A 12,561-nucleotide genomic window follows, 5' to 3' on the forward strand; every position below is an offset into this window, starting at 1 on the left:
ATGCAGAAGACATCTTCTAATTGCTGATAGCCTCAGTGGCTCAGACTCACTGGGCAGGTTTTTTTCTTTGTGGTAGGAAAGGGCAAAAATTCACCCATCTGTTCAGTCACCTTTTGACTCCTACTCCCAGGCATTCCTTTATTCTGGTCTCTCTTAAAACAAAAGAGGGTATCTTTTGATTTTCTGTGTTTTCAGACCTTTTAGTTTCACAGGATGACTTTGTAATTTTGACGCCCTATTTTCACATGGCTATGTCTGTGGAGAAGGGAAGCTAGCTTCATTACACACCAGACCTACGTCACCTCTGTGCTACAGAGAATCAAATTAGCAGGTTGATAAAGAAAGTTAAATTTGTTCTACAGGATGTATATTCTGCGTACAGTGAAGCATTTTATTGCTCTGTGCACATGTTTGTGGAGTGCCCAAGCGTGAAGAGGCAGCTAGCTGTGGAGAAGGCCTACCTGTTGTGAGGCAAATGTAAACATTTACAGAGTAAGAGGCAAGTGTTCAGGTAATAGGACTGCTTGTCTGTTTGATGCTAGCATATTTCTGAGTTCAAGTGTCATTTTTGCCGATTTCTTAAATAAATATATTTTTACATTCCTTTATCAAGATGGAATGGGAATGTCAGCTTTAAGTAAGATGATGCAAAACTATTGTAATGCAAATCTTTAGCAGATGTTGTGAATTCATTTTTTATTTGCATAGCTGAATCCACTAATCCCAAGAGCTGAACTATAATTTATATTCTATTTATTATTCTGCTGACACATTTTCTGAGGTGAGGAAGCCCCTGCTTAATTACATCAAGTATATGAATAAATATTGTAGGATTAAGACACACATATCTTTGTTATTTCTTCTCTCCAGAAATTGAAATTCAGATATCTAGAAAAGATTAAGTGTGGCAAAACCTAATGCAAATTTCTTTCTGTCAGCAAATTTCTGTGTGACAGATTAACCCAGAGAGAATAAAACTGGCTTGCAGTTTTTCCAGAATGACTCTGATTTTATTTTCTCCCTTTAATTCTTATTGGTCTGCAGATCTAGCCGTTAATCCTGTGTTGCTTGGTATCAGTTAGGGTATTTAAAAAGCTAACATAGGTAAGGTAGGCAGATACTCTAAAGTTTTGGTTCGTTGCCATATATACTTATTCATTGTTTCCAGTCTATCAGGCAAATTGTACTTCTTGCTCACTTATACACCAATACGAGTTATTTCTGTAAGTCTGTATGAAGCAGCCTCCACGCAAAATGTGTTTCATATAAAGGTGAACCTTATAGTCTGCTTATACTATGTATTTGTACTCCTATAAAATAAGCCCAAAATGCAGTCTGTTTGTCTGCTGCATTTTGTTATTTATAAAGGCATCTTTTTGTTTACCACATCGAAAGATTTATTCTCCCAAAAATTTTGAATACCTCCTTTGGTTGTTAATATTTATGCTGCATAATGAGATATTTATCTCATATATACTGTACAGAGATTGGCAGAGTCACTTTTTTTTTTTTTGTCTTGGAAATGATAATAATCTATTTCCCCTTTTCTAATTATCTGGAATTTCCCATGTTCCTCATATTTCAAAAATAATTAGGTTATTCCTTCAAGAAAAGAAAGAGCATAACACAGGGAAGTGGAAGAAGCATGCATCCATTATATACACCTAACATTAATCAAAATTCTGTCCAATTTGCTGCTGACTGCTTTTATAAGGTTTCTATTACTTGAAAATTTTCCAGACATCCTTTTTTTTTTTCTCTTAAAAAAAATAGATTTATCTCTTCAGTAGGTAGGTCCTCTAGATGTTTCAGCTCTCACATGATAGATTTTTCAAATACAAACTATGCCTAGCCCATTCTCCCTATCCTCCCCAAATCCAAACAAACAAAACTTAAAATCCTGAGTTATGAGCACATAGTGACAAGTTTTGCAAACAAAGTCCATCTCTTTCACATACTTCACAGACATAATAATACATCAATCTGTTACTGGTTGTCAAAGGAAGAAGACAGCAAGTTTAGAAAGGGAGAAAAGAGAACTTAGCAAGACAGCACAACCTGGTTTTACTCTTTTGTGATGACAATTTTTACATTTCTTCCAGCAGAAATAGAAGATACAAGTTAATTTTGATTGCCTTCTTTTATTCACTGCCTTTTGAATAGATTTTACTGAAGCATGCCATTTTACCTTGGCAAACAGATTGCATTGTAGTAAACAAAAGAAAGAGAAAATGGAACTGCAACATAATGAATTACACTGGCAAGACTGATTATTTTTCCTTGCATAAGTTGTGTTTGGATATTTCAAACTTAAAACTACATTACTTAGCACTCCTATAAAGCAGTTACATGCCAGCCATATATTATTTTTGTTTTTTAAATAGCGAGACAAAGACGTGGAGAGAAGGAGTTGCTTTCAGGAAAGATGTGAGTTCTGGTGGTAGAAGCTGTCCTCTTACTGAGGACATTGGAATGCAGTTGGCAGCTACCTCTGACTTTGTCATTTTTGCTCTTTCTTTCTGAGCTGGACAAGAGAGAGAACTGAGAAAAAGAATAGCAAACAAACAAACAAACAAACAAGCAAAGTTCTGAGGCTTCAGTTCAAGGACATCTGTGTGGTTTCTTTCAGCTGTTGATTTGGAGCTGCTTGTTTTTGTGCCTTTTGTACTTGCCCTGTTCTTTCCATTAGTATCTTCTATCATGCTGATGTGCTATTGAAACTGAGTGTGTGGTGTTTATTCCAGTGCTTAAAGATTTGCTGTGCATACAGAACTGGGAGTACAGCCCTACAGCCTATTTGTGCACACTCCGTGTAAATCAAATAGCGTGCTGAGCCTGAGAATATTACTGTGGGTTACTCTGCCATAACCTGAACTCGGGAATATTCTGTCTCAGGGAAAAACAGCTTGCTGGATCTTGTCAGCTGTGCACTTAGGGCAGTGAGGGAGAAAATGATCAGATAACATCCTTATCTGTGAAGAGCCAAGAGAACTGAGTTTTCCATATTCACAAGCTACCTGAAGGTACTGGCAGCAGTATCTAGTCCAAACAAACAAAAAAAACGATTCGGAAGTAAAGGAAGAGAGGTCAGAGAACAGCTTCTGCAGCACCGGAGGATCCTGACCAGTCTGTACATGCTCACAGTGCTAGACTGTCTAGCCAAAAGCTCTTTCTTCTGTTTAGATGTGTAAAAATGACAAGTTAGGACAAGAAAGGTGATAAGTACAAAGCTGGGGAAAACAGAGCTTCTCTCTCTCTGATTTCTTATGGAGAGGCGCTGGGGAAAGCGTCCCCGAGCCCCCCCCCCCCCCCCCCCCCCCCGTTCACTGTCTCAACTTGTAGCTGGAAGGGGGATGCACACAAAGACGACTTGCATTTATTTCCTGATCAACACTACATTAGTCTTGACGTGGCGGCGGAGGGGTCTTGATTCAATTGAATCCTTTAAATCGCCCTGTTTTATATTTTGGATTCGATCCATTAGTGAATGAGTTGCTCTGGCTAGACCATGAAATACTGCTTTTTGTCAGCTGGTTGACTTGACTAGGAGAGGGACTCACTTTGTCTAATATTAGATGTCTATGCTGGAGTCAAGAGCATAGACTGTACTCAATGGAAAGAAATGGGGGTCTTACAGTGCACAACTCATCTGACGTTTTTTAAGCATTGATATTAGAGTAGGGTATATGACACCTGAACAGTGCCTTCTGCTGACTCTTGAGAAAGTATAGACAGCTAACTCATCCAAGTTTAGCAGAAGTGTTTTTTACCTGATTAAAGACTTGTTTAGCAAGGGAGCACTAAGTATGCTACAGGATTCCTCAGGATCCTCTCTAAAGCCTTACAAATACACTCTGCATTATTTACTTGGGGCAAAATGTATGACCTGTCAATGAGAAAAAGCCTGATATTTAATTGGGTTTGTTGATTCACTTCAGAGTGAACCAAGGCTGCAGTGGTGGGGGAATAGTTCTCTGGTAAGGAAAAGTTTCAAGCACTCTTGAGATTACATTTCTCCAGAAGCAAGCCATGTAGTCTTCAAGTGACTCAAGTTTATCTGTACAAGCCTGCACCATAAATTCAGTATTTTTATTACTATTTTCTGTGATACAGTAAATTTGAAAAATAGGCAGTTCTTTTGCTATTCTTGAGATCATAAAGGGGTTAAATTTAACAGGGCATTAAATTATTGTGTCTACATCGTAACAAAAGCTCAGTTCACAGTAGAAAGTATTTGATACACTAAAGATATGTCATTTTGCATTTTGTTAATAATGCATCACTTATAAGTTTTTATTTCTATTGTATGTCTTAGTTTATTGTCAATTTTGTTTTTCTTCCTTTTTAATACAATTTTTTACTGACGGTAATCGCAAGTTTAAATTACAAAAAAGTCCGTAAGTCAAGCCTATGGGTGTTAGGTTGTCTCCCCAAAAAAAAAAACCAAAATAAAATGAAGTTTAAATATTTCAACTCATTTAAAAAAAGATACAAAAAAATCAAATATGCTTATGATTACACCACCACCTGTGTCCAGGACAAATTTGGGCTGCCACCAGCAGGTGTGGTCTGTTCATTCCCACTTACCCATTCCCATTACTTCTCTAGTGTAAACACTAGTATTTGCACAACTGGGCTGAGAATTGAATCAGCGAACTATTGTGGCTGAAAAATAGCCACACATTCTTTGTTGTTTTTCTTTAAGCAACACTATACAAGATTAAAGTGATTGACCTGAGATGGAAGATGGTGATACCAGGGCAGTATCATTAAGCAGGATGCTTTTCCCTCCTAGGTGCCAGCATGTTTGAACAAGATAGATAGGAGAACTAAGGAAGTTTTGTTAGTCCCTCGGTTATTACTCTGCAGATGAGTAAGTCAGCCAGAGAGGTAGACCTAAGGGTGAGATTCTTCTCAGCCACCCAAAATGCAAGCATCCGGCCTGGACTTCTCTTCTGAGTCCATCTATGGTCAGCAGAGAAAAACACCTCCAGAGGGCAATCTCTTCTCATTTTAAGAAAAATGTCTAGGATGCATAAAACAAGTCACCCTATGGAAATATCTAGATTCACAGACTGCTGGGAGAACTAGATTACTAACTCAGACTAGGGCTGTAACTTTTCAGTGGCTAGCATATGGAGAGGTAGATCATCTTCCAAATGACTTGCTTTATTTGCAGAAGTTTGTGGCAGAAATGGGAAGTGAAATTTCCATAGTTAGCTCTTTCTCTGCTACAACAGCCATTAGCCTGTTCTCTTTTTCTAAGATGCAGCTTGCTTTAAGAAGTAGAAGGGAATTGTGAACTCTGATTAGACTTCTAGGATAGTGAGATGGAATTTCAGAGACTTTCAAGATTGGGGAAAAACAGGGTATCATTTTTGTCTGTCCTCCTGTACGATACAGATTGTAAAGAATGTTTGGTTATCCTTGTTTTGAGTTTGTGATTTGCATGGATCTAAAGTAAATCTGATTCAATCTTGGAACTCCAACCTTTTAAATTTTAATTTGGCTCTGCTTCAGGAATTAAATTTATTTCTTTGAGTTTCTGCAGTGAGTGAGTTTCACACGGACCACTTTTACAGTCGTTTCTTCATGCATTGTGAGTCAATGCTGAATCATCTTTGTTTCAATCAGCATTTGCTAAGCTTTCCAGCAGTTGTCTCTCTAACACCTCTGATTCTGCATGATTTCTAAGAAAATCCAGTTGATAGAAGTATGGAAACAAGCCATGCATAAAGCAAATGTCTCCGTGACCATACAGCTAGTTGAGCTATTTGGAAAGTAGGATCCACAGTTTTCTACTGCTAATCTGGAGTGTTAGACTAACTAAAAGGATCTTTGGTGAAGTTTAGAACCCTTCCAACCAGCATTCCTCCAAACGATTCCTGGGCACAATTTGGGAATTAAGAGAGGCTAGTGACCAGTTCCAGGAGGCAGCTTATATGCGGCTACACTCTGTTGGAAGGTGGCAAGAGTTTAACAGAACATAGTGGAATACTTAATAAATAGACAGGATGGGTTTTTGCCAGATGGCTTCTATGCCAGCGAAATAATCCCTCTCACATTTCATTTACGAGCATAGATTTAGCCATGGAGTCCTCAGCAGGAATGCTACCAGACCAGAGAACATTTCCAGACTGCAGGAGCTGAGATTTCCAAGGGTCTGTGCAACTCCAGGAAACTAGAAGTCTGGGTGAGATCTGGCCTCAGAGCTGCAGATGTTGTTCCAGCTCCTGGGACCATTGATGTCCCTGGTGCCATTGCAGCTCTGCAGCTTTGCCTGCAATGGTCTGTGTGAGTGGTCCCAGGACAGCACAGTTTTGGGCTGCACCAGAGCTACAGGTGAATTCAGTTGTCAAAGAACGAAATAAATAAAATGTCAGGAAATGTAGTTAGCATGCAAACTTCAAAGCTTACCTCTGTTTCATTGGGAGTTTAATCAAAAGTGACACATTTGCAAAATCTTTCCTTTTCAAAAACTGGCTTTTTGTAATGGAAAAGCATTCCCGCTCATTTCATACAGTCAGATCTAGATGGAGGAATACCTTCAATAAAGTATAGTAATAATATGAAGCATCAAGATGTTTGAAATTCATCACTTTCTTTGGTTACATGTTGTAATAAGTCCACAGCTAAAATTTGAATTTTATACTTTATTTGACTTTGTATGACATAAGTTTCCTACATTAGTTCTTTTACCTGGTACATCAAAGAGCCCTTTAATATCTAGCATTTTCTGTCTTTGAAGGTACTCGATGCTGTAATCGTCTTCTCTTGATCTTCTTTCCAATAGTATAAACTGATCAAGTTCTTTAAAGTCCAAAGACTTTTTGTTCACAATGAAGAAAAAAATATTTCACACTGATGGAAAACATTTTTATCAATGTCACTTTCTTATGAATTACTCCTTAATAGGCATATGTCATATGACACATACTGAAAAAATATTTCCCTCCTTTCAGTGACCCAGTTCAGTACCAGTGACATAAGATGGTGAGGCTTTGCATTCTTTCTGCATTGATTTTCAGTGAGGCATCCAAAGAACTGACAGGAAGCAAATCTGGGTTTTAGGCATTGCTTATCCCACACTGTTGTTAACCAAGGACATGTCTAATAGGAAAAGAGATTTAAAGTGATTCGCCTTCCTGTTTTCTTCACCCTTACCAGAATCGTAAGCTTCCAGTTCAGATATTAAAGATTTGAGAGTCAAAGGAAAACTGACAATGTCTGCAAAGACGTCAGTCAGGTCAACACTAGAGTAACTCTACTTCTGCTGATTTTTCTAGGTATAAAGATTTGGCTGATACAGCAGCAGGAGAGAAGAAGTTGTCTGCCAAGGAGAGATGTCGTCTTGTTCTTCAGCAGTGTAAATTACAAGGCTGGCAGGTTTGTGATCTACAAAGCAATTAAAATATCATTCTTTAAACAAGCTAGCTGAGTCATTTCCATTGTGGCAAGCCACCAGATCCTTTGCAGCAGTATATTCCTTTGACATTTAATATATGCTTTGGGATAGAATCAAACTGATTTTCTGAGTTTTCTACCATATGAGTAGCTGTGAACATTGTGTCAAAAAATCAGTCTATTCTTATGGGAAGGAAAATATTTCAATTAAGCATGTGTACTATATAAATTTGTATCCAGGTTTTTAAAGATACCTGGTGTACATATTTTAATGGTTGAGTGATTTCTGAATTACAAAAAACCCTACACATTTCCTTTATGTAAAATCCTAGACTAAATGCTATAATGTCATAACAGAGGAGACCCAAAACAGCTTCTTAGGACTTCCCGTCCAGTCAGTGCCTTTGTAGGTGCCAGCATGCTGATTCAGAGATAGACCAAAGTATCTAGGATTGCTATACATCAAGTAAAATAAAAAATGATAAGCCGAATACTGAACAGGAAGCTCTCAACTTCCTATCCCATCTCCTTACCCTATTTATATCCTCGTTAATCCTCACCAGCATGAGGATTGCAAGATGGGTGTCTCCATTTGTCCAGAGTACTCAATCATCTCCTTTGTAATTGATCAGGAGTGATTTATTTAATATATGCAATTTCTAAAGAAAACAGTGTTTCCCTGCACACTACATAAACTATTGTACAGAAAGGAACCTTTCTTTGACTTAATCTGTAGAGCATTCTCCCAGGTGGCGTGAGCTTCAGATTAAGGTCTTTTACCAGCCTAGGAAGACTGAAATCTGTTCTGCAAGAGAGCATCCAGACCTGTGTCAGGGACAGGTATGAAGTCTGGGGACTGGACAGTGGCTATGGCACTCCTAGAGGCTTCTTTGAGAATAGTTTAAAGGAAGGGATTAATATAGGTCTTCTAATTCCTGTATGACCTCTAAGCATTATGAAGCCCAGAAAAAGTTTCTGTAACTGTTTACGAAGAACAAGGACTATGTTTGCACTTTGTGCTGTGGGTGTTTCTCAGTGGCCCAGATTCCTTAGTTATAACAGGAAAAAAAGTAGCCCCCCACTAAGCTGGGAGCACACATGCATGATTATCTGCAGTTGGACACACAAGATTTTTCTTTGGTCGAAATAATGTTGAAGTCTCTTTTTAGTCACTAAAGTAAGTAGTGGGCATGTATAGCCCCATTCCCTCAATAGCAAAGAGCAAAGGAAGGACCCTAAAAAAGATAACAATATTAAAATAGACTTCTTTCCCTACGCAGGTTTCTTAAATTAGCTCTGGTGTATTTTCTGCATCCTTGACACAAGGTTCCCTATAGAAAACAGTCATTAATATCTAGAATCTGTAATTTCACTTACAAGTACCTGGAGATGAGAGTACCACTAACCTTCAGAACTTGTGTGGGGCTATAAGCTCGACATTGGGCAAAAGCTGTGTAACAGGGATTGCATATTGTGCTCTAGTCACAAAACACAGAGCATGGTGCCTATGGTGTTTATTTCCCCAGGAGCCAGTAACAGCATTATAACGCAAAAAAAAGGAATTGGCCATCAGTGAAAGCCTACAGCTCCAGAATAGTGATTCTGTAGTGATTGGTGTTTAAAAACAAACCTGAACCCTTAAAAGACAAAAACGTAAAAAGAAAATTGCAAAACAGAATCCCTCTGTCATGCAGGGGACTGAAGCTTGCAATCTCCAACAGATTTTAGGGGTTCTGACTCCAGAATCTCATTAACACCAGGAAAAGTCAGGTATGCAAAACTAGGTTATACCGTTGTCACTCAGTGACTAAGAAGTACATGGCAACAGCCCAAGCTGAAAGGAACAAGGTCTGAAAAAATGAGTGACTTTCTCCTTACGCTTTCTTCAAGCCACAGAGAACTATGACAAATAGATGGAAAGATGATAATCGTGGAAGAAAAATCTAGGAGAAAATTCATTCTAAGTCCAGACAAATTCTTACAGACAAGTGCCCAGTGAATACAAGTTTTACACCAACATGTTTTATATAGGTGATAAAAAAACATACACCCAGCTATCAGCAGTAGTGACTAATGTCTGTGACACATAATCTCTCTCTCTCAATTATCTTTTTGATTCACTTGACTAATCATGAAAGTTGAACTTTAAATAACAATCTAAATGAGGAAGCTTATACAATCTGCAGTTGTCATGGGTGCCCTTCTCTCTGCTTTTACAGGAGAGGCCTCTGAAAAAGAAGAAAAAAAGTAAAAGGGAGAAGGAGGGGGAAGAAAGGGAAGGAAAAGAGAAATTAGGAACCCGGGATGATGTCTGCTAGCAAAGCCAGAGGAAAGGAGTCATCTGTAGTACATCACTAAAAATCATCCAAGAAGTAGGGGGTTACACATATAACTAGTTTATTCAGCCACTGTTGCCAGCAGTAACTACTTCAAATGAGTCACTGCTGGAACTGAAAATCTATTTGATGCAGGGGTTCATGAAAAAGTCAAAAAATGTCTTCCCCAGCACTGTTGCCTGCACTTCCCTGAAGAGCTGTTGCAGATTGAGGTAGATAAATTGACCAGAAAAATAGATAGCTAAAATATCGGCATCAAAGGTGATGAAGTTTAGGAGAAAGCAACACACATCTGAAATCAACCTCCTGCTTATATGTCATCAGCAAAGGATGAGGTGGCCAATAAACTCCACAGCAGAGGGAGAAAAATAAAGATCTGGACTTTATAGTTGAGTGAATCTGGATGACACTATTTAACCTACTTCTGGTAATGTACCTTCACTATCCTAGTTTGTGAAAGGTGATATTAATTTGGGGTAGGTGAAAGTAAATCTCTGAGTGAGACTCCAAAAATTAGTAAAGAAAATGGTTCCTTCATATTTATTTCTTACTTGACGATTTATCTTTTCTTTCTTACGTAAGTTGTGTTTGGAGAGTGTTTTATTAACCGACAAAACAACAAACCCAGAGCCTACTCACAGAACAAGTTCTTTCTCCTCTTGTAAGTACTGCAGTCTGTTTGAAAATGGAGAACAAGTGCAGAAGATCCAATACCAGAATCCAATTTTTGTTTATTTTCTACTGTTTAGTAAGGCATAAGAGCAAACACTATCAGCTAGCCAATGTCTGGTGCTCAATTTAGCAGCTTCTGTGTTAGAAGAAAGTATTTATTAGGGAAGTGTTGATAGATTTATGAAATGTTGCTGTTACTTGGGTAAGTGGAGCTAGAGATAACTAACCTAGGACAATAAAATAGCTGTTTCACTGGAGCTGGCATACTATGCAGTTTCAGTCATGCACTTAGCTTAACTACTGAAATTATAAAAGTACAGAGCTATTAATGAAAGGCAGTTTTTGCATCGTAACTCTGTGCACAGCCTAGATAAGGTGTTATTTCAGCTTAAATATATACTTGATCATGACAAGCTTAGCTACTTGCTGTGATTTTTAAGCACACCCGATGTAAGAGAAAATCAGGTTTCTAAATCAAAACAAAGCATTCCTACTCCAGACAGAGTGAAAGTAATAGACATGTTTAACCCCTGGAGAAGTCAGTGAGAGTTTTGCTATTAATGTTAGAAAGAGCAAGATGATATGTAGTAAGTTTAGAGTCAAACTAAGTGGAAGTACTGGCTGCTCTGTGTAAAGCAGAAGACTCTCCTGCCCTCCAGAACATCTGAAGGCTTTTACACTAGGAAGTTCACATTTTCAGTGCTGTGTTCATTTATTGTTACGCAGTGATGTATTAACTAAGCAAAGCCTACGACACCAATAGCATGACTAGCTTGCAAGCATTATCCTGCTTTGGGAGAAGTGCAAGGCACAAACAGTCCTTGGCTTTTTTTACTGACATAAGGAAACTTTCACTTGTTTGGATTATCATTCCTCACACTGCTAAGCTTGAAAACATAAATTCAGTAAAGGAGACTTAGCTCATAGCTTACTGAGGGTTCTAATCAAAACTCGGAGCTTTACATTTTGTTTAGCTAAGGTCACTGGTCTGCAATTAACCCTTCTCAGTTACTTCAGATGGAGCTTGCCAAAATGCACACAACTTGTGTTATACCAGAAGTAAAACAAAACATAAATTTAATTTGCTTTTGCTATACAGTGCAGCTGTTAAATACAAGCAAAGGCCAGACTTCACTAAAAGTGACTCTTTCAGCCTTTGACTGCTAGAAATGTTTGTCTAGTTACAAGATAGGAATCCTTAAAAATGTCTAATAGAAGCTTTGTCTTACTTTATCTTTCCAATTTTTAGCTTCCTTCTAATCCACAATGATTCTTTCTTATCAGTAGCCATGAATTCTGAACACAAGAGATCACTTTTCAGAAAGAGTGCGACAAGCCTTAAGTCTTAACTCATCAAATATAGGATCACAGAATCATCGAATGGTTTGGGTTGGAAGGGACCTTTAAAGGTCATCCAGTTCCAACCCCTGTGTCATGGGCAGGGACACCTTCCACTAAATCAGGTTGCTCAAAGCCCCATTCAACCTGGCCTTGAACACTGCCAAGGAGGGGGAATCCACAACTTCTCTGGGCAATCTGTCCCAGTGCCTCACCACACTCTAAGTGAAGAACTTCTTCCTTATATCTTGTCTAAATCTACCCTCTTTTAGTTTAAAACCATTACCCCTTGTCCTATCACAAGAGGCCCTACTAAAAAGTCTGTCCCTATCTTTGTTAAAAGCTCCTTTAAGTACTGAAATGCTGCAATAAGGTCTCCCTGGAGCCTTCTCTTCTCCAGGCTGAACAGCCCCAACTCTCTCAGCCTTTCGTCATAGGAGAGGTACTCCAGCCCTCTGACCATTTTTGTGGCCTCCTCTGGACCTGCTCCACCAGGTCCATGTCTTGCCTGTGCTCAGAGCTCCACAGCTGGATGCAGGACTCCAGGTGGGGTCTCACCAGAGCAGGATAGAGGGGCAGAATCACCTCCCTTGTCCTGCTGGCCACACTTCTCTTGATGCAGCCCAGGATATGGTTGGCTCTCTGGGCTGTGAGCGCTCATTGCCAGGTCACATTGAGCTTCTTGTCAACCAGCACCCTCAAGTCCTTCTCGGCAGGGCTGCTCTCAATCCAGTCTCCGCCCAGCCTGTGTTTGTGCTTGGGATTGCCCTGACCCGTGTGCAGGACCTTGCATTTGGCCTTGTTGAACTTC

At 39.0% G+C, this 12,561-nt stretch overlaps 1 protein-coding gene across 5 annotated transcripts in view; it reads left to right on the forward strand.

Annotated features, from left to right (window-relative positions):
• MYO16 (myosin XVI) overlaps positions 1–12,561 on the forward strand; it is a 411,384-nt gene that overhangs the window by 335,123 nt on the left and 63,700 nt on the right. For all 5 annotated transcript variants that reach the window (XM_075424696.1, XM_075424706.1, XM_075424665.1 and 2 more), the window contains one exon: positions 7,287–7,386. In XM_075424696.1, the coding sequence (XP_075280811.1) occupies positions 7,287–7,386 (100 nt within the window). The remainder of the gene's footprint in view (positions 1–7,286; positions 7,387–12,561) is intronic.

This window comes from Opisthocomus hoazin, chromosome 1, assembly GCF_030867145.1.
Source record: "Opisthocomus hoazin isolate bOpiHoa1 chromosome 1, bOpiHoa1.hap1, whole genome shotgun sequence".
In the NCBI taxonomy this organism is placed as follows: domain Eukaryota; kingdom Metazoa; phylum Chordata; class Aves; order Opisthocomiformes; family Opisthocomidae; genus Opisthocomus; species Opisthocomus hoazin.